The 23,563-nt window shown below is 40.1% G+C and overlaps 1 protein-coding gene across 1 annotated transcript in view; it reads left to right on the forward strand.

The window, feature by feature from the left end:
- arhgap39 (Rho GTPase activating protein 39) overlaps positions 1-23,563 on the forward strand; it is a 74,254-nt gene that overhangs the window by 29,818 nt on the left and 20,873 nt on the right. Inside the window, exons 4-8 of the mRNA XM_042056157.1 lie at positions 20,076-20,240; positions 20,366-20,765; positions 20,861-20,934; positions 21,028-21,227; positions 21,570-21,661. Of these exons, the coding sequence (XP_041912091.1) occupies positions 20,076-20,240; positions 20,366-20,765; positions 20,861-20,934; positions 21,028-21,227; positions 21,570-21,661 (931 nt within the window). The remainder of the gene's footprint in view (positions 1-20,075; positions 20,241-20,365; positions 20,766-20,860; positions 20,935-21,027; positions 21,228-21,569; positions 21,662-23,563) is intronic.

Raw genomic sequence — 23,563 nt, forward strand, 5'->3', positions numbered from 1 at the left:
GTACGTTCGGCAGATCGCACCACTCTCTGTAGGGCACTGCAGTCACGGGCTGTACAGTACCCATACCAAGTGATGATGCTACTTGTCAGGGCACTCTCCACAGCTGAGGAGTAAAAGGCCTTCAAGATGGGTGCTGATACTTTGAACTTCCTCAGCTGACGTAGGAAGTACAGTCTTTGCCTAGATTTCCTCAGTGTGTGCTGCTGGGTGTTAAAGGAATTATCTGGAGTAAAATGCACTTTAGATCAATTTACAGATGATTGGGAGTACATACATTGAGTTGACATCAAAATCATGTCATTCGGATGTGTTTTGAGAAAGTTCGATTTTACCGTTTTTAGTCAAAACTCGTTAGCCTGGAAATGATTCAGGCATGTAATTTTGCCGCTACAAAACACTATTTTTATACCTCTTCTACAGTTCCAAACAACATTACACTTACGTGGTATTGAGTAGAGGGTCCCTAAAGCCAAACTGAAGTATCCCGAGGTCTTTATGTGGTCGGATAGAGAGTCCAGAATGAACTTCATCAAGCCAGTACCTTTCCGGAAACGTTGCTGCTGCAGCTGCCATCTTTAGGGGAAAGTCCGTAGGAGTCAATTGCCGAGTGTGGAGTAACACGCTCTGGAAATTCACAATTTCGTCGCCGTTTTTAAAAAAAAAAAAACCACAGTATTTCTTTCGAAATTGAAATGAAGTTGTGGCTACATACCCACCAAATTTCATGTGCACCGGTGTTTCGGTGTCCCGGGTATCGTTGACCAAAAATTGAGGAACGGGGAAAAAAAAAAAAAAAAACTTTGACAATCAAAAAAAAAAAACTTTGACAATCATTATATGACCGCCGCTAATTAACACTCCCCTCAATGTCAACACAATTTCTTTGCATTGATGTGCGACTTTAGAGTTGATGAACTCCGGTGATATGCAAATTCCTTGCTGCAGACATTGCAGAGGACTTTATTTTAATCAACACTTTATTTTTATCAACACCATCAGGCCGTAAATGTTCCAATCAATGATCTAGGCTGCACATTTTCTTCATTTTACAGTCTAATGGTTACTGACTACAACGGCTCGGGGTCAAAGGTGATACGGAATCGATTAATCTGCAATATTTTTTTTAATCAGTTATTTTTTCTCAAATTAATTAATCGAAATTAATCAGTTATTTTGACAGCCCTAAAACATATGTAAGTCGCACTGGACTATAAGTCGCATTTATTTAGAAATTTATTCACGAAATCCAAGACCAAGAACAGACATTTAATCTGGAAAGGCAAGTTGTTGTTAAAGCCATAGAACATGAGTCCATCTAGTGCAAATGTTTTAATTAATGGCACTTTTATTTAATCTGGAATGCATTTGAGTTGTCTTTGCCTCTTTTGTGTTTGTTTTGTGATTGTGATGTGTAACTATTTGTTCTGCTATCTTGGCCAGGTCTCTCTTGAAAAAGAGATTTTAGATCTCAATGAGACTAACCTGGTTAAATAAAGGTTATAATAATAATAATAAATATAGCTGCAAGCAGCAATGAGGGGGCCAAGCAGTTGAGCAGGAGTTGTCATGGCAACCCAATGTTGTTACATTATACACACACCCAATTAACCCCCTGTCCCATTAACCTCTTCTCCCACACACCCCAATAACCCCCCACACATATGCATACCTCAAACATCACCAAATTTATTGTGCATAGTTAGGTTGTAGTCACGAGTCCACATACCAAGTTTGGTGTCGATACGAGAAAGTGTTGATAATTATAGTGCCTCTAGTGATCAAATGTCACTAAATATATTGAGCTTCTTAAGGATGTGGTCCCGAGTCCATGTACCAAGTTTGGTGTCGATACGAGAAAGTGTCGCAAATTCTAGCACCCCTAGTGGTCAAAGGTTGCAAAATTGATTGTGCATCCTCAGGATGTGGTCACAAGTCCATAAACCAAGTTTGGTTTTGATACGTCAAAGCATTGCTGAGATATGGCCTAATCTTGTGTTACTCTAACGCCGCCCTAGTGGTTGACGGTCACCACCAAACTTGATTGGTCACCACGGGCAACGGGTTATCAATATGGCTCCAAAAAGCAATGCGTTTGTGAGTCATGGTCTGAAGATCATCTGCGCCAAGTTCCATGAAAATCGGATGAACTTTGTGACCTGTGAAAACTTTTAAGTGATTTTGATTAAATCCAATATGGCAGCCGGATCAATTATGTTGAAGGTCTGAAGATCATCTGTGCCAAGTTCCATGAAAATCGGATGAACTTTGTGACCTGTGAAAACTTTTAAGTGATTTTGATTAAATCCAATATGGCGGCCGGATCAATTATGTTGACGTCACAAAATCACATCTGTCAGCCTTAGGACCTCCCACAGACACCACTAGTACATTAACATTAACAGACACCAATAGTAAGTTTTAATTCCAAACACATCACCCGTTACAGGCTAAAATGTAATTTTGCTCATTATAGCACCACCTATAGGTCAAAAGTCATTAAATTTATTGAGCCTCCTCCTTATTGGGTCCTGACTGGTCTTCATCTCAGAATCTTCTCTATTTCCCCAAAACACGCCTCAAGACTAAGGGTGATAGAGCCTTCTCTGTTGTTGCCCCCCAACTCTGGAATAGTCTACCTGTACATATTAAGTCCTCTCCAACCATTGACTGCTTTAAGTCTAACTTAAAGACTTTCATTTTCTCCCAAGCTTTTAATCTACCTTAATACCCCCCCCCCCCCCCCACACACACACACACACACACTCTTTATTCTTTATTTTATTTTTGACTAATTTGTGTATTATTTCAATTATTTATTTATTTTCCCCCCATGTTATATTGTTGTTGTACCATTGTCATTGTTTTATGTTTGTTTGTAAGCACTTTGGTTCAACTCAGTTGTTTTTAAATGTGCTATAGAAATAAAGTTGACTTGACTTGACTTGACCCCATGTACTGAGTTTGGTTTTGATACTTGAAAGCTTTGCTGAGATATTACAGCTTCGCTGCCAAACTTGATTGGTCACGACGGGCGATAGGTTTTGAATATGGCTCCAAAAAGCAACGCATTTGTGAGACATGGTCTGAAAATCATTTGTGTCAAGTTTCGTGAAAATCGGACAAACTTTGTGACCTTTGATTACTTTTAAGTGTTTGATGAAATACAGTATGGCGGAAGATCCAACATGGCGGAAATTGACGTCATGGGGGTGCGTCGAGTTCGGTCTTATCCAAGGATTCCAAGTATACCTCAATTTGTATGGTTGAAATGTTAAGCGCATAGATGTAATGCAAAATCTTACACATTGGTGGCGCTAGAGCACTTGACATGAAACTTAGTGAAATTAATCATATGACTATACCGAATCAATGTGCCAAATTTCCCAACTTTTTACTGTATGGTTCAATGGCAAATGAGCGTTTCGTTATAATAATAATAAGAAGAACACGTAGAATCACTATGGGTTGCCTTGCAGCTTCGCTGCTTGGCCCCCAATAATATTCAACTACACAATAGCACACAGAACAAAAGGATGTTAGATTTTAGTGGTTTTCTGTTTGTCATTCTTTTGGTTCTTTGTTTAATACCACAGAAACGGCGGGAACAGGACTGTTTATTGTAAGCAGACAGAATGTTGTCACCTTACAACAGCAAATGGTGTACCTAACTAATTGTTCCCCCACAAGAGAAATCTTAATTGAATAAGGCCATCACTACCCATTCCCCCCCCCCCCCCTCCAATTTGACCCCAGACATATACTGCATATTCTGGCATTATAATTAGCCAGGAGTTTCCTAGATCTTTGCTTCATTATTACCTTGGCTTCACCTTGCAACACTGTGCTGTGCTGTGCATGCAACAGGGCTACCAGAGCTCTGTTGTTACATCCAGAATAAATAACTATTCTTTCGCAAGCATTCATTAGTTGGTGTTTCCACCCAGTTGTACATGAAATAAGGAAAAAACAAGATTCATCCTGAAGAGGACAACAGCCTGTTTCAACGGTGAGTCGTTTTTAATTTTTTCATGCTTCAAAAAATAACAGAAATATGCTACAATATTTTTTGGATTACAGTTTGACTAGAGTGTACCAGTGTGTTGAGCAAGAAGTTTTGCATGATTACAATGGGATGCATAATTAGAATAAAGATATTACGAAATACTGTAGATCTCATGATGAGTAGTTATTTACCATCATTTGCAAATTGGTAATTACGGTTAAAAGTGATTAGAGGAGAGGCGAGAGACATGTATGGAGCACAGCTGAAGACACACTGTCATGAGATATAAGCAACTCCTCTGCAGGATAAATGTTGTTTTATTCAGTCATTTGAGCTGAGATTAGGATAATGTTGCTTTTTCCAGCCTATGTTTTTGATGGTAACCCATTGTCAGTCAATAGTGAAAGTAACTTACTGCATATACAGTACTGTAACTGTCTTGTTGTTGCCTGACATGGTGAAGTTAGTTTCACTTTGCCAATGAGTTCAACTAATAGACGAGTGCAAATGTGTGAAGGCTATGCTAGGTTTTAGTAAAGCATGGTTTAGTGAAATGACTATTCCATACAGTCTCGCAGGCAGCCTCCTTCAAATGCGAAGTTGACTGTCAAAATACAGATGCATTCTTTGACGTCGTGCTTTGCGCCGTTAAAGGGAATGACAGATGTCATTCTCATTGGTTTAAACAATGTTATGCCCCAAACTAACCCATGACTGATTAAGAAGCCTAGGAACACCTTGTTGTGCCATACGCTCCACGTTTGATAACGAAAACACTCCCAATGTGGACTGGACATCCTACTAAATTTGAATAAGCTTTTGACGAGTGACGATACCGCTTTAGACGGTCATTATAGGGCCCTCTATCTCTTGGCTAATTTAGTAGTGGTGACTGACTAAATTAGAGGCTAACTGTAGCTTAAGGTTAAGTTACAGTTTGTAGCTACTATGTGCTTGTTAGTATTTCCCGCTGCGCTGCAAGACAGCGTTTCAAGTCTTTTTCTGTAGTTCTATGGTGCAGGATGTGAGGGTGTAACAAAGAATGACTGGATTTGGTGTGGTGCATAGCTGAGGCTAGGCAGGCATATTGTTTCGCTGCGAGGTAGGAGAAATTTGATAGTGCACAGTTTTTTATGTGCTTGTTAATATTTTGCACTGGGCTGTAAGACTGCGTCTTATAGGCTTAGGCTACGTAGCCTACCAGTAACATCTTGTTAGATATCTATTTTTTTCCTCTTAACATCTAACATACAATGTTCAGTAAAAGGAACAGGGCCTGTGCCAGCCAGAACCCTACAACTGAGATAGGTGGGATGGCACCGCCCCAAATTAGTGAAGATGAAATAGTTACAATGGTGAGAAATTTTTTGAACAGTCATCTCAGGATGGAGGAGACCGAGAAAAGGATTGAAATGAAATATGGCATCGTCAATGATGATGGTAATTTCTGGCCTATGGCCGATTTGCAGCGAGCATGGGGGAAACTGCAACGTCTATCCCGACGTTTAAATGAACAAATTCTGCCGGTCACAAACCACATCCGATCTCTTTGTGATGTTGAAGGCGAGGAAATTATCTTTAACAAGACACAACCTGTGACCAAGATTTAGATTGGACAAGCATGTCAGCCGCTGCCTAAAATGGACAGCCTGGGTTTTACTACAGCTGTTTGTGCAGAGTTCGACAGGGTGCTGGGCACCCAGTGATGCAGTCTCAGACGACCATGGCTAAACCTGGAGTCCTGTCCTTTGATATTTAACATATCATAACTACTAGATATTACATGATGCTGAACCTTAGGCTATTTGATGAAATGATATGACCCTTTTATAATTTGATAGATGTTTGTTTTCAAATTAATATGAATGCTTTTTTTCAATTTTCTGTGAACATTAGTATACTGCCGCTGTGTTTTTATTTGTTTTTTCAGAAACGACTGTCCGTGACCACAACCCCCAAACAGCCGTTTGACGACACCAGCAGTGATCATAGTGACATGAGAGGATGCACAGAGTGGATGACAACCGTGATCCTGACAACGATGGTTTTCATATCACGTCCTGTATCAGACTTACATTCAGAATAAAGAACTATTCTTTCGCAAGCCAGCCTCAACTTTTTACCTGCTCTTAACTGCACTGGATCGACTCGGTCAATGGTGTCTCCATTTGGAATTAAGAGGTGTGTTAACGCAACACAGTTATTCAGCTATACTATTCCGCCAGCTTGATGTTGATTAGCTTGGTGACAAGTAAATTAAAATGTCAGTTCCTGGTTGCACAGTTTGTTGTGATGATGTCTCCTTTCTGCCAGATGTGGAATATTAACGATGACTAAACATTTGTTTGCTTACCCTCGTTTGAACAGCCGTTGTCCATTGCTGTGTAATTTGTTAGCTAGATGCTAGCGATTAGCGAAATGCTAGCGGTTGGCTGTGTTTAACATGGGAAGTGCCTGGGAAGTAGCCTGGCGGGCCATCCTATATCATTGAAATGTATAGTCTGGAATCGACCCATTCACCTCGCTTAATCCAAGGGGCGGGCAGAGAATTGTCTTTCAAACTGCCTAGGCATGCAATAGGCCAGCGCTACGACCATATCCGTATCTGGTCGGCAAAACGGCAAATACATCCTTCTTCGAAAGGAATGACTTAAGTGCATTGTGTTGCTCAACTTTCAAAGAAAATCACAAGTCCAACTCCTCCAAAGTTGACGCCAACGCCAATTCAAACAACCGCTCTTCGTTCGCCATAGCCACCTTCCTTTTTGTTCACCGTCGCAGGACTGTCGTCATCCTGTTAAGCCCGCCTTAAGACTCTCTAACAAAATAGAGTGCTGTGATTGGATGACGTCCATGGCGTCAGCCAATAGAAATCCCTATGGTTTGCTACTAGACGTACAGGCTGAGCAAATTAATTTGCCGCCGCTAGGGTGCGTCTAGATTTCTAGGCTACCTGGGAAGCTGAATAAAATAACATAATTTACATAACAAGCCAGCGAGTCACAAGCCTCTTTGGACAGCCCAGGTTCCAAAAATGACATCAAAAACAACTTAGTCCAGCCTGGACCATAAAAACATAACAAACTGTTAAAAAAAGGCGGTCTCTGTGGACAGCCCAGATTCCAAAAATGGCATCAAAAACAACTTGGTCCAGCCTGGACCATAAATCATAACAAACTCTTCCAACCCAATCACCGACGAGATGGCAGTTTAGGAGAGTTTCAATGGCACGGGTGGGAGGGGGAGGGAGTAACAAGCTAGCTCTCTGTTTTGTTTGAACGTCACCAGAACGTTACCTAACATCGCTTAGAGCACCTTTCATTTTAGTATTTAGTTTGAATGTTTATACTTCCTTTCAGTTTTTGTTACAGTTTTTCTCAGTTGCTTTGGCGCATTTCTCAGATTAGAATTGACATTTTCAAAACTGTTTGTTCAAACTCCATTACCATCCTTACCATCTTATATGCACATCATTAAAGCAATTTCTCCCCATCCTGAACAAATAGCAATTTTCAATTGCTAATGTCATGTTGGTCAAATGCACTATACTGGTTTCCTGCTGAATAGCCCTACCCCATAAAATAAATTGCCCTTATTTCATTGCTTGTGTCATTACATGCAAATGTGTTGAACTAGTTATCATAACCTGTCTATACATATATGTGACCTGACAGACAGGAATGATGTACACCTCTGACCAAGAGGTGTTTTGCTGTGTATTGATAATTTTTAAATATTTACTTTTGAGACATAAACAAAGCATTTTGCGCAAGATACACGCTTTTGCAGGTAATCCACTATGTGGTGCAGTTTGCATTAATTGTTTTGAGAAATGCACTGTTGTGCAAATGTTAATGATGATTCGAGAAATGCACCAAAGCAACTGAGAAAAACTAACTATAATAACCTTGATTTTGATGTCACTTGACTTGCCCAACTGGATCCGTAGTGCCTACTTGAACATCAGTTTTTGAACTGTACAGCCTTGTCACAGTCCTCGGGAATGTTAGATGTGAGCACTGTGTGATTATGTAGTGAGCACTGCTTTTTAGGGTCCTTTCTGACCACTAAAGTGTTTGCACTGTTTTTGTCATCTGTTTTCTCTTTCCTACTGACGTTTCAGCATGGTGTTTCGATGAACACTTTCCTCTGTCTTGGTGCCACAACGCTCCTGTTGTTATGCTGGCAAAGTTTAGATCATTACGCAATATTGCTGATCGCAAACTCTGTGAAACTTTTGCTTCACAATAATTGAGAATGGAGGATGAGGACTTTGCTCCTCTTTCTAGCATGATCCTACTGTGATCCATTTTTCTTACAGATTATGTGGGAGTCTCTGGACAATTGGAGTGACCCCATGTGATATTTTGTGGTACAACAGACCAGGTAGGTAGCCATCTGCTCTGGCTGCCTGAAGTTCCAAAAGGGAGTGGCATAATTCTCTTCTCTAGTGGAGGGTTTCAAGTCATCAAAACAGCTGTGGAAGGATGTTTTTGAGGTCCAGTAATCCTCTGGATGATCATTGGATTTCAGTAAGCCTGAACACACCGTCTCCTGTTGCATCTATTACTTTGCTGCTGGAGTGGATGGGCTTGTGCTGTACAGAGGAGCTGAATGGGCTAGATACCGCAGAGGAGATTGGTAATCATGATGACTAGTGTGTTTACTGTTTTGAGGAAGCTCTTTATAACTGTATGGCATTTTCAGGGGATTTACAGTGATGTGGATTGTCTTCAAGGTAGTGTCTTATTTCAATTAGTGTTGTGGATCTAACTCCATGAACTCATGGTTGCTGATTTTACTCTGTGTATCAACCTGTTCTACTGTATGTAGCTCCTCGCTGCTTCACCTCTGTCTATGCCTGGCTGGTAAATTAGTGGGTGTGAAACTGGGTGGCTTTGTAGCATGTGATAGATTTGAGGCTTCAAATCTCTAGAAAGACTGGAGACTGAGACATTGGCATGGAGTTAACCACAGGACTTTCACTGTGATGTTCAGCTGATCTGAGACTATTTTTTTCTGCTTAGATGATATAACTGTCCATACTCATCCTCATTCTCAGCAGCTACTTATAATACTTTGCTTCAGAATTTTCTGCACAGCTGTCTTTTCATCTGTAGTTTATGCAAGCTTGTTTGTAGTTCAGGTTTTTCCCCTTACATTTCAGCCTTTTGTTTTGCTGTAAACGGCTTCTGCTTGAGCATGTGCTATCAGGGCAGTTGAACTCGCAACAGAAAGTTTGCATCAGTGCTGTAAGAGAATGTTTGCAAAAAGTTTGTTTACACCAGAGCAGCTGAACATTAGTGATCTGATTTGAAAAGGTTAGTGAAAGTCAGTTTATTCACTATGTTGTTCCATGATGATTAATTTGCTGTTGTTTCTGCTTACAGGACTGCAGTGCAGATGTGCCTTTTTACTATTGTGCCTCTTTTAAAGTGTGGTGTCCAGCTTGTTAGGTTCGCAGATCTGATGCAGAAGTAGTTAATTTTAGAATCTTTACTTAAGCTTTGTAAAACTAAAATATACAAATAAAATGTATAGCATTTGCAGGTAAGAGATTTCAATGTAACTTCATGCATTCATTATTATTTTGCACAACAACATACACATGAAGTACATTGGATACATATAAATGTGTTTAGGTTTAGGAACTAAAACCCTAAAATTTCCATTGGCTGGCTAAAGGACTACATTTGTTGTTTATGGCAGGGATTCGTAAATGAAAATGAACACAGTTTTTGGATGAACATAACCGAAAATGGGAACAAAACCAATTTGATCATGTGATCAATATGCCAGATTAAATGCACAGGGATGCAAATAGCATACACTGATATTTGTACCAGACGAGGTACTAATAGAACACATTGCTGTGTGCACCGGGGTACGAAAAGCATACATTGATATTTGTACCAGACGAGGTACTAATTGGACACATTGCTGTGTGCACCGGGGTACGAATAGAATTCACTTCTTATTGCATCAGGGTACGAATAGCATACACTGCTAATTGTACCAGGGGTGCAAATAGCCTTACCCAAAGGATTTTCATATCCAACACTATCTAACTGACTTTTAAAAGGATGTAGCCTAAATTACTGAAACATTTTGTGAAATAGCAAAGGCTATCAGAGACACTAGGAAAATACCTATAGGCCTGTCATGCAGTTGATTGCACCACACATAGGTTAGGCTATTACAGGGCTTAAAGCAAGGACATTGTCTGTGCCTGAAGTTAGGCTATCAGACATTTTTTTAAGATCTATTATTATATAGGCCTACTTGCCTACTTCCAAATCTTGCCCCACGTTTGAATTCAAGCACAGTGATTTTAACAGTTAGCCTTGATTGAATGTGATTTGATTTAAGCTTTAAGGATGTTGGGCAAAAGAAAACGTGAAGGAACGTAAAGGAACGTTATTAACCGTTCTTCTATAAGGTTCTAACCAGTTACTATTTAGAGAGACCTTGGAACACTGGAACAGGAACGGAAAAATAATGTTTTAGCTCAGAACGAACCAAAATGAAGATCATTCTGTTTTCAGTCCATGGTTGTTGGTATACATTTACTTTCCTCCTTCACAGCTCTGGAGAATTTTACAGTTTTAACAATGCAACTTCGATTTGTATGCACTTTATTTAGCGGAGAATATCTCAACTGTTATAGACTAATATGACCCCATTGAACAACGTGGGATGTGTGCCAAAATCTCTATCCGGGACTAAAGTCCTGAAAATGAACACAATAGGAAACACTATTATCACAACACAGGTGAATGGGACATTTTTCCCCCTTTATAAATATCCTCATACATTTCTACCAGATTAATCTTCATATTAAGATAAATACAATATATTGTTAAATATGCATAAATATACATTATTCCTCACAACGAACAGATAAGTTGGTACACACCAGTTACTCATTTGAAATCGTATTTTACAAAATTCCAAAAGATCTGGAGAGAGTGAGAGATGGTGTTTCCCATACATTAACTCATTTGTGGCGGCGCACTATTTAAATCGGATGGAATTTGTTTATTGTAGAGCTATGCACCTTTGCACAGCCTCTCCTTGTGTTTCAACAAACTTACATGCACGTTTAAAGAAAAAATTAACAATCTTGCAATTGTTGGCATAAAAGTCGACTGGCTAAATTGTGCTTAAATCTCGATCATAACCATACTGCGCTAATTTGTTAAAAACTGTTGCATTAAAGTTAATTCTGCAAACCTACCACCACAAATAGAATTCAATTATATGGGAAACACTGCAACTCATCCACAGGATCTACATCACTGACACTGTCATCAGGTGACACAGATGTCTTTGTGTACCTACTGTATTATACCACATAACAATTGTTCTGGCTCATCCGCAACTCAGGAGTAAAAAGATCAATATTACCACTTCACAATATCTGCATAGCGCTGGGAGATGAGCTCACACAATGTCTCCCAGCTCTACATGCACTGACTGGGTACGATACAAGCAGCAAAATATCAACCAAACTTGCAGCTCTGAACACTGTCCACAAACCAGACAACTCTTCTCTGATTCTCAATTTCAACTGTCCACAGCTAACAGAGAGTGCAATACAAATGGTGGAAACATTCTTGGTCAAATGTCTCAAACCATCAACGGACATGGAGACATTTGACGACCTGCGCATTGCTGCATTCTATAGTAATGCCCTTAAGATGGACTTTGAGAGGGCCGCTTGCACCTCAACTAATGCAAAAAAACCTATACAAAAAGCCTATTATCAACAGCAGCTTTGGGTTCAAGCACCATTTACAGGCACCACCTTTATTTTAAATGCAGATGCTTATGGTTTTGTAAGAAAGGCCAGTTTATCAGTCCCTGAGATTATAATCTGAAGGTTTGCCAGATCCCTGCTGGTGTGGCAATGTAAATGTAAATCAGGTTAATAGGCGAAGTATACTTGTGTATACAAGGAATTTTGTCTCTGCATTTATCCCATCCGTGAATTAGTGAACACACAGAGCACACAGTGAACACACAGTGAGGTGAAGCACACACTAACCCAGAGCAGAGCTGCCTTGCTACAGCGGTGCTTGGGGAAGTGAGGGGTTAGGTGCTCAAGGCCTTGCTAAAGGGCACTTTAGTCATGGATGTGGGCATGGGAGCAGTGCTCAGCCACTTCCCCTGACAAGATTTTTCCTACTGGGTCGGGGATCGAACCAGCAACCCTTACGAACCAGTCCGAACCCCTGACCAGTAGGCCACGGCTGCCTACTGGTGTGCACACAAGAATGGGTGTCCCTGTCGGGTAGCTGCATCCATTGTTGCAAGTACTGCAAATGCAAAGGAGGCAATAGTTGTAAAAATCCTATCACTGAATAAGATCTCATCATCATCCCCATACCTGAACTCGGTTGTGAAAGTTTTACCTTGCAACACAGGGAATAAACCTGTTCTGTATTTTTTACTTTAAGTTACTGACATTTACATCAATTGTCTGGCATTATAATTTATATGCCTCAGGTGTACTTTGGTTTTTAGTGGCAGGCTAATACATACTGATGACTTGCGCTAGCCTAGCAACTGTGAACTCTGCAACTAAAAGGACTGGATGAAATGTGTTGAAAATGGTCTCTACTGATACATATCACCCTTGCTAACTTGGAAGTAAGGTCCCGTGTCCAAAATCGTGAACCACCCCTTTAACATTCCAATGATAATAGCAATGTTGGATATAAAATGTCTGTATATTCTTTCTTTTAAAAAACAGTGCCTTGTTTATATATACATTGTATTTATCATTTTCCATTGAATACAGCACTAAACAGGGCAATCTTCACATGGCTACCATAGACATAGGCTGCACTCAAAACATTAACAGCCCTTAAGGGTGTAGGCATAACAAATAATTATACTAACAGAGACGGTATTACATAGAGAAAATAGACATAGATATCACATACATGGTAACATCTCAATTTCATATATAGTATAACAAGTCATGAAGATCAATAGAAACCGTTCACAAATTGATTAAATATGCACATTGGCCTACAAGAAACAAGATAGGTTCAATTCCTCATTGAGTCCATGAGGTTCCAGTGTATTCAGAGTAAATATCCAAAACGCTTCTCTGCATAAGAGTTTTTTTATAATGTCTCCGCCTCTGGAGGGTGTGGTGATCCTTTCTATCCCCAAAATTTTAATGAGGCTGGAGAACCATGGTTAGCCTGCATATAATGTCTTGTAGCGTATGTAGTATTTTTAGTGCGTATTGCTGTTTTGTGTTCTGATATTCTCATTTTTAATTGACTTTTTGGCATTTTTGTCTGTCCAGTGTATACCAACCCACAAGGGCAAATAAGGTACCACTACCTATGCTTGCCATACTAGACTCTGACGAAGACGTGGCAGAACGTCGAAACGTTAGTCCCTTATGTTGCCACTTCAAATAAAATCTTAAGTTTATACATCTGTGTTGCTCCGGTAAAACTCCTCTTTGGCCAGAGGCGGAGTGGCAATCGGGACGGTCGGGAGTTTTCTAGGTCGGCCGGCCGAGGTGCGGGCCGGCCCATAGAGCTTTTATCGCGGCCGCAAGTCGTACATGAGAATTGCATTTAAAATTTTCTGCGAAAATCTCCGAGATCTACACTTCAGAGTTCTAAGAAGTCCAACAAATATTTCACTGTCTATATGTCATTCATGGTTACCCTGCACATCATCTCTCCCATCATCCCTCATCTCTCCCATGCTGATTTTTGTGTAGGCTATAGGATTATTTTTTTTATCTTAATTCATTTTTGTCTTATTCAGGCGTTACAGAACTTTCATGGTCACAAATTTTAAAAAAAATGACAATTTGTTTGTTTGTTCTTAAATTAACACAGGCCTAAGGCTAGAATGGAGCAAAGCCTCCTGGGAATGGGGAATGTGTTTCTGGTTTATCCAATGAACCAATTGCAGGTCAAGTCTATTTACAGAAATGTAGGGGGATAAATGAGCGGCCCCTCGTCTAATGGCATGACCGATCAGGTTCGAGGTAAACTACAGGCTTTTTGACAGTCGACGGATTTGCGTGGTTGCTTGCTGTTTTACACATGGATGGAAGGCAGAGAGAAAGGTTAGCGGAGCTAAAGCATTGACGTTATTGCTAGGCAGAAACTCTTATGTTGATATGTAGCCTAGGCCTAGCCTGGGACTAATTAATGGGCCACTCAGGCTGATGAATGGTTTGTGGAACTCGTTGGAACTGTCTATATGTAAGCCTATATAGGCCTACTTTAATCGTTCTCTACTATTCAAAGTGCCTGGTTTTTCAATGATTTAATTACCTGTGTTATTAGGTTGACATTGTCTGTAGGCTAGGCCTTTTTTAAATTTACAAAAAGGGAGGCCGGTGCCGTCAGAATTTTCCCGGTGGATTTTAGTGCCCCACTCCGCCCCTGTCTTTGGCTACAATTAGTCCACTCCAGCAGATAGCAACCTACAGAAGCGCGGATGAACTACTGTTTTTCTACCAAACATTGTGATCACCTCAGAAAATCTGCAGCTTCAAGAGTTTATATGTACGTATGTTTAATGAGATTACCTAATTTGCATATTTTATTTTATGCATATTTTATTTTATTTTTAAGACAAAGTGTAATACAAAAAGTATTTATCTTAATATGAAGATTAAACTGGTATAAATGTATGAGGATATCTATGAAGGGGAAAAAAGTCCCATTCAGCTGTATAGTGTCACCTATTGTGGTAATTTTTGTCGTACATCCTGTCGGAGAGCTACTGAACTGCAATTGGCTCATCTGCGTTCGATGGGCGGGGCTTGCGATCGGTCAATTTGGGGATTTTGTCAGGATCTTCTATTCACCCCTTGCAGACACGTGACTTAAGTCACGTGACGGCTCCATGCTGGACGGCAAAAAGATGGGAGACAGACGGCAAATTACATTATGTCATAAAGATTATTATGAACTGAACACCATTACTATAACATCTTTGTAGTTCAATGTATTGCTGTTTGGGGTCTGATAGTCAAAGAAGATGCCAGTGGTGTTGTTAGATGAAATGGGTCATGATTGCAAATGTAAAGTTATTAAAACATATCGCACAGCTAGGAGATTATAGTGAGATTTAACCGTAGTAATGCCCTTCCACGACTGTTGGCTTATTGTTTGGAATACAACAACATCCCATGTTCTTGCATAGATATATTTTGGTTTGTTTTCTTTGTGTTTCGGGAGTATTTCAACCACAATTGCATGCTTATCTCCTCAGTGTATGAAGCACAGCAGCGGTTGCTATAGCAACCATAGTCTCTGAACAGGACGGCAGATATGTCCCATTACAACCCATTGATTTGATTCGTGTTCTTGCCGTCCACTAGGCTATTTTGCTGTGGCGCGAACAAAACGTGACGACACATGGACCCTCTTAATGACAACAAGGGATGTCTCTCTCCCTACTCATATCTTATCAATATCTACAGTTTTATCCACATACAAGCAAATATACTTTAAAAAGTATTTTTTGAGTGTTTGGAGTAGCCTACAGCTTTTGGGTTTTGGAGTCCTGATTTAAAAAAAAGAAAATCCATGACCTGAACTGAGCAGGGGTGTGTTTCTAAAAAAGTTAACTTTGTTATTGCTAAACCACCGTGGTACGATGTGACTGATGTCTGTACAGTAATTAGGGTCAACACTTGCATGGAGGAGATGAGCCCAGGACAAAATATCAAGAAAGGAACCGTTGATTAACTATTATTGAAAAAAAAATAGGACTGTGTCTAGAAAGTGTTGTTGTTTGGTAGAAAATAGCAAGATCTGTGATTAAAAACACTGTCTGACAATAGTAAATAGTAAAACAAAATAGTCCTACACATTTACTAGAGCATCTATAGAACTGCATCATGCATAGTAATTACTGAGAATGCACACCCAACTTATAATGAATGAAAGACATTTTTCTGTTGTGTTCCAATGTGTAAATGAGTGTATGTAATTAGTTGTGTCTAACCACCAGGCACTCAAGATGAGTAAGTGTGAATTTAAAATGTTATGATAAGTGAAATACTCAGCTGGAGGGTGTTCAGGTATAGATGTAAAGGGTCAATGTAGCCAAACTAATGCAATTAAAATGTTGACAACTGCAAAATATCCACCAAACGTTTTTGCAATTGATTGTTGGAACTACCCAGATGATTCTATCTACCAAGATTTACTACACTTTTACTACACAGTTTTTTTCAGTCGATTTGGCGCATTTCTCAAACCAGAGAGAAATGCGCTATCAAGTCAAGAATTGCGATTTCATTACTTCTTCGATACTTTTTTAAAAATCTATTTGATTTGGGGCCCCCACCACCTTGACGTCATCATTAATATTAAATATACTGTAGTGTTATCATTTACACCAGTGGCCATCCTAGATTCTGCTTGACTCTCCACACACACACAAACACACACGGAAAATGATGGCTTATGTCATATGTTTCTATTTTGAAATATGTTTGATATTTTGAAATTCATATAAAGTGTATTTAGTTAAAGGAACCGTATGTAGGATTTTGGCCAAAACTGGTACTACAATCACTTTCAAAATACTGTAGAGCGGTGTACACCGCATATGTGGTAACTAGAGCAGAGCTGGCAACCCAGATGCCGAAACTACTGACTTTGTGATTACTAGATAGGTGGAGGGTGGCGGATCAGGCTAAAACACAAATATGTAAACATCAACATCAGTTGAGGGCTGCAACTTCACTTTTTTAAATGACGATATCCTGGCCGGACTACTGTTGTCAGTGATATAAGTATTTGAAATTAGCATGATTTCCTAATGTCTAGTGACAAATCAGGGCCATTTTATGATTAATTGAATTACATTTCTTACATACGGTTCCTTTAATAATGTAGTATTTTATAATCTGCATAATTACTATTAACTAAAGATATTTAGTAATTTAAATAGTCCATATTGATTTTTAAACTATTACACTTAGGCATATCTTTAATGTGGTGTGTATGGTGATGTGTAGGTGTAATTGGGTGCCTGTCACTTTAAGAAATATGTGAGTAATTAGCCTTCAGTCTAATGATTTTAGGCTAGTGAATAAAAGTTCCGCATAGTGCATAAGGATATGTGGATGCAATTGATTATGTTTTCTATGTCATTAGATAAAATTAATGTTCAAAAAAACTAACAAGTTGAAGAAAATATTTCTGGGATCATAGAAAAGATAAGTGTCTAGCAATGTTCATTAATTATTTTAGTGAGCACCACTGACAGACGTGACCTGAGCTAGCGGGATAGTTAGCAAGGAGCTCTCTCCAGATGTAAAAGTTTGCCATGGTTGCGTAGCCTATTTCTAAATTACATTAAACCCAAATAGTAGGCCTAAATGACCCAAGTATCAAGTTGATATTAGCCTATTATTATGTGTTACCATAGCATCACTTAAACTAACAGCCATGTCTCGCTGTTTATGGCACAACAGCTGCACATACGTGTGTGAGGAGAAAAGACGTACAGCCACAGGCTAGGGGAGGTGGCGCTAGAAGCATGCCTTGCACACACGCATGTTACTTTAAAACACGGTCATTCTTAAAAGTATCGATACTAATAAAATTAGGTATTGTGACATTTTAATTTCAGGGTATGGCGATACTTTTGTAGTATCGGTGCACCGTGCAACACCACTCTGAATACTGAATCTGTTGTTTTTGTTATTGTATGCATTTTATTGCACTTTGAATTACACCTCGAATTGACCACATCCACAAAATTTAAGGGGAAATTTGGTCTGGACTTGCTCCATTGAAAAGCCTCTATGCCCGGTCATAAAGGCTGTGTGCAACAATCATATCATCTGGGCGGACTTTATACGATGATGAACAGATGAGCAACATTGCCTAGTCATTTATGTAACCCAAGTGTGCTTCGGTTAATTTTGTACAAGATATTGACCAGAATCCAGAGTTGTCATACATACAGTGAAATACCTGATCAGTAACTCTTAAGACTCTGCTCTCATGTTTTTGCACAAAACTCCTACTTTTACCTCGACCTTTGCCATAAATGTATGCATGAGAAAGAGAAGTGCAGCTTGCCATTCAGTACTGCAGTTGTGTGTTGCATTCATGTGCAGTCTGTTCTTACATACAATGCCATGTTTAAAGGGTAACTATACAGTTTTAGCTTAATTTACCTAAACTTAACAGCTTCGGAGTCATTGAAATGTTTTTTTCCGGATTTAATGGTGACCATCTTGCTTCCCCCTACCGTCTGTGAGCGGAAAAACTAGCCTTGCAACTTTGGTCCGGCAGACCGCCGGCCTCAGAGTCAGAAAGTCTTGCGGTCTCGCAATTTAACAAATTGCTTTATAGCACTACACACATGCATGCAAGGTAGCGAGGGAGTTTCTCAGACATTCGTCATACATTTCCATAGGGAAATCCGGAAATTACAAAAGTAAACAACAGCATGACACATGTGCATGGTGCATGTGTCAGCAACGTCTTTGTTATTAAACATCTGAAGTGCTGTCCCAATCCCATTTATACTGAGCCCATGTGGTCTCACACACTCACTCACTTAGCACCTGAGATCAATTAAGCCTGTCAGTCTTTAGTCCTTAGTCCTCAGGGCTCACTTTGGGATTGGCCCATTGTCATTTCACTGTCACAGGCAACTCTGCTATTGACCTCTCCAGAAAAAGTCCCGCCTCCGTAACTTCCGTATCCACCCAACTTCCGGTCGTCAAATGTCTATGGGAAATAACATGGCGTTTTGAAAAGTCGTACCTGTCAAAGTCTGTAGGTGGCAAAGTAGAAAAAGCTGGTGGGCCGATTGGCCTACATACTTCTGCCATGTAGTTTCCACTGGATTTTTTGATTGTCAGTGCCGTTAAAGTAGTAAACGATTATTAATGCTAACCGGGAGCTAGTTCCGATGTACGCGGGTGGAGGAGGGCGTTAGATCTTGCTCACAACCAGTCACAACCTAACGTGATGGTCATTTTCACGTGTGATTCATGCGTGATTTCAGTGGTCTATAAAAGTAAATTGTTTGCAAGGTTCAGCCTCTTTTCAACAAGACTTAACTTTGGTTTGACTGCGAGTTTGTTGGCTGTTATTGAGATATTTGAAAAAGAAAGAAATCGCCGACAAAGACACTAAAGACATGACGAGATGAGATTTTTTTTCACGAAAAACAGATAATGATAAGCAGACTAGGAATCAGAGGCAGAGTCGTATTGAGTCGATAGCTTTATTTTGCATGAACTTGATCAGAACAGTAACATTTTCAGAATGTATTAACAACCTATCAAACATGATGATTTCACGCAGGGTTAGTGCTACCTCTGTAGACAGGCTCTGGTGCCACGAACTCCATTTCGGTGAAGACAAACTGAAACATTGCCGTTGCTATGCAACCTTGACTGGGGGAGTCGCGGCGTCTGAAGCGTGCGTTAGCTTAGTGCTTCTTACTGATATATTTCTACTTTAACGGCACCGACAATCAAAAAATCCAGTGGAAACTAGATGGCAGAAGTATGTAGGCCAATCAGCCTACCATTTTTTTCTACTTCGCCACCTACAGATGTTTAACAGGTATGATATTTCAAAATGCCATGTTATTTCCCATAGACATTCGACGCCCGGAAGTTGGGTAGACATGGCTGCTTCGGAGGCGGGACTTATTCCGGAGAGGTCTATAGCCTCATTTTCATTTAACTGAGATACTAGTGTGGCTCATCTCCATGTGATTACGTTTTCCTTAGCCACCAGGATGGTGGGTCAATCAGTGACGAGAGGGGATGACATTAATTTCAAAATCGAAAGTGGTTGTGGTAAATGGTAGTAGCAATGCTTACAAACACAAAAATTGGAGGAATATATTTTTGAGGAATATAATAAGGAGTACATTTATACAGAAAAGGAAAATACATTGTTTCTCGCCTGCTGATGCGGTTCTTTATCAGATTGTAGCAGTTAGGCAAAGAACCACTGGTTAGGACATGGTAATGTTAATGTTTGTGGGTGTATAATAAATAATATATATTTAATTATCTCTCTCTGTCTTTTAGTCAGAGGATTTGGGAGCATGTTTTCAGTTTGAGAATGTGCGGAATGCCCGAAATATGATGCCAAGTTCCAGTTGTGGCGTTTTCCCAAATTTTTCTCTAAGAAAGCCCTCCTCTGAGACTGATATTGAAAACTGGGCATCCAAACATTTTAATACACACACACAGGTATGTAACTTCATAATTTCATATACACTAATTAAAATGTTGCATGAAAATATCTGTATATCACATTAACAGTGTGTGATGGAGTATAATCAACTATATGTGCCTCCCTTTAATTTGCTTAATAGGGCTTGTTTCGGAGAAAGGTGTCAATTGCTAATATGCTGGCTTGGAGCAGTGAGGCCATTAAGAAGCCCATGATTATGACATCAGATAGGATAATCAAACGAGAAGCAGTTGATCTCTTCAAACTCATCCAGACCTATATGGGAGATCGCCGAGGGAAGGCAGAACCATTGACTGTTGCACTGGAGATAGTGGTGAGGGGGTGGAGCTTACAAGGTCTTCGGGATGAGTTGTACATCCAGTTGTGCCGTCAAACAACTGAAAACTTTCGCTACGACAGCCTAGAGAGGGGCTGGGAGCTAATGGCCATCTGTCTGGCTTTCTTTCCTCCTACACCCCGATTCCACTCTTACTTGGAAGGGTACATATACAGACACATGGACCCTCTTAATGACAACAAGGGTAGGAACATTTGAATACAGTTGCATGTATGCAAAGAAACCAACACTGCCCCTCAGATATATTGCTCTACCCTTACTTCCTATTTCTGTTTCCAGGTGTGGCCATCAGCAGTTATGCTAAATATTGTTATCGGAGACTCCAGAAGGCTGCCTTGACAGGTGCTAAAAAGGTAGTGTATGTATTCATTATTTTGTTTCTATTCATGAATATCAATTGTACACTAAACAGATTTCCCAATTCTACTATTTTTCTCTCTTTGCAGGGTTTGAATACACCCTGTTTGGAAGAAATAATTCACGCACGGAATGCCATATTCAACCCCTCCATGTTTGGTTCCTGTTTAGAGGAAATTATGTCACTACAGAAGGAACGATACCCTGAAAGACAGTTACCATGGATACAGACACGCCTGTCTGAGGAAGTACTTGCACTCAATGGAGATCAGACTGAAGGAATCTTTAGGTGGGAAACATTTGTATCTGTTACATTGCATTTACAGATATACAACTAGAACGGGTAAAACAGCATTTAGCTATTAGCTGCATGCAATTGAAAGAAAATGCACTTTGCCTCAAATGTTTAAATCAAGGTTAAAAACATTTTATCTTTCTGTGTGCTTGAGTACTCTTAAGCACTTTTGTCTTTATTTGTTTTCAACTTTTTGCTTTTACTTATGTAAGGCACATTTAATTTCCTCTGTGTATAAAATGTGCTATGTACAATTGTATTCCTCACCTCTGCCAAAAGCCTATGCTCAACCCTGTCAAGCTTTGTGATTTTCGGTACCCTTTTTTGTATTTGTAGAGTCCCTGGTGATATTGATGAGGTGAATGATTTAAAAATTCAAATCGATCAATGGAAAGTCCCCACTGGCCTTGAGGACCCTCACATTCCAGGTATTTTATTTTACACCATAACCTGGTCCATTTTGTGTACTGTTCTGTTTGTAACTGTTTACACCAAGTTGGCATTGTGTACGTCATTGGCAAAACATTGCTAGCATGCCGATTTGGTCAGTGCAGTTGCCATTGTTAAGCTGTGAAAGCTTTTCTTACATATTTCCCAGACCACATAACTCAGGATTCCCACTCTAAGTCAAATGCAAAATTCCATGACTTTTCCCTTTTTTCCCCCCAACAAAAAAACCTTAACTTCCATGACTTACTATATCATGAATGGTACAATATACCAACCAATGATTTCAGAGTAGACTCATAGTGTTCAAGAATCTTTTACTTTTTTAGAGCAGCAGGAGATGAATAAATGTAACCTAGAAATGTAGGTGTACCCTAGTGGCAGCAAATGTAATTTGCAGCCAGGGTAGTATAGCAAGGCTTAACATAATGACCGCCGAGTTGTGACGATTCCGCATGAATTCCCGCGTGAACATTGTTTCTTGACTACCGATGCTTTATTGTTAGTTTGTAGTTTAGGCAGAGAATGTCTAATAAAAAAGGGAGAACTTTCACTCTCGGGAAACTTCCGTTTTCTGAACTGGTTGCAGTACCTTCTCTGGTTCCACGTGAGGGCACTCGCCGACGAGTGTAGAATGAATGGATGGAGCATTTTAGTTTAGTAATTTCAATGTTGCATTCAAAAGGGGAGGGAAAGATAATACACACTGCTGAGTATTATATATTTTTAAAGTCGCTTATTGTTCTAAAAAGCCTTTCAAAATGTTAATGACATCATTCATTAGCAGAATGTTAGCTTGTTATGGACAACAACGACCCAACCTGCAAGAAATGACATAAGTACTCGTTCATTCAACTTTCGACCTATAATCCATATTGAACTTGCAGAAACTACAATAAAATCTGCATTTTTTTCAACAACTATCAGGTGAAGGAGACAGATTTAGCCGTCTAGCTCCAATGACTCCCATTCATTTTGCACTCGCCCACAATCACCCCCAATGTAACTCTGGTGGAACTGCAACCAAATTTGGTACAATGGGGCTTCGGGAAGAATCTCTGATCAATGTGATTGGTTAGGCTGGACCAATGATTTCGAAGTTCTACACACATCACCATGCAAGCTTGTAAAAGAATCCCAATCATGAGTAACTAAGAAGAGGGGCAAGCGCGGAGGCGTCCGGGCCAGGCTAGCGGCCAGCCCAACTCGCCCAGCCATACCATCCATTCTCCTGGCAAATGTACGATCACTGGACAACAAAATGGATCACATACGACTGCTGAGATCAACGAACCGGACAGTAAGTAACTGCTGTGTGCTCGTCTTCACTGAGACTTGGTTAAATGACAACATTCCGGACTCTGCTGTACAACTGGAGCAGCTAGCATGCTATCGAGCAGACAGGGCCATTGTAAAGGGAGGTAAATCACGAGGAGGAGGAATCTGTGTTTACATCCGTGACATGGTGCCGGGACACTGTAGTAGTATGCAAACACTGCTCACCACTGGCAGAGTTTATGATCATAAAGTGCCGTCCTTTTTACCTGCCAAGGGAAATTACTGCGATTCTGCTAGTCGCAGTATACATCCCGCCTACCAACAACAACAGCGATAAGAACGCGGCTCTTAGTGAACTGTACCAGGCTGTCAGTGAACAACAGACGGCACACCCAGACGGTTTCACCATCTTCACTGGAGATTTTAACCATGCTGATCTTAAAACTGTACTTCCAAAGCTACACCAGCATGTTGATTTTCCAACAAGAGGAGATAACATCCTGGACCTGGTCTACACTACACACAAAGGAGCATACAAAGCCACCCCCCTCCCCCACATTGGACTTTCAGACCATATCACTGTTATGCTAATGCCCGCATACAGA

This window comes from Alosa sapidissima, chromosome 12 (genome assembly GCF_018492685.1).
Source record: "Alosa sapidissima isolate fAloSap1 chromosome 12, fAloSap1.pri, whole genome shotgun sequence".
Lineage (NCBI taxonomy): Eukaryota > Metazoa > Chordata > Actinopteri > Clupeiformes > Clupeidae > Alosa > Alosa sapidissima.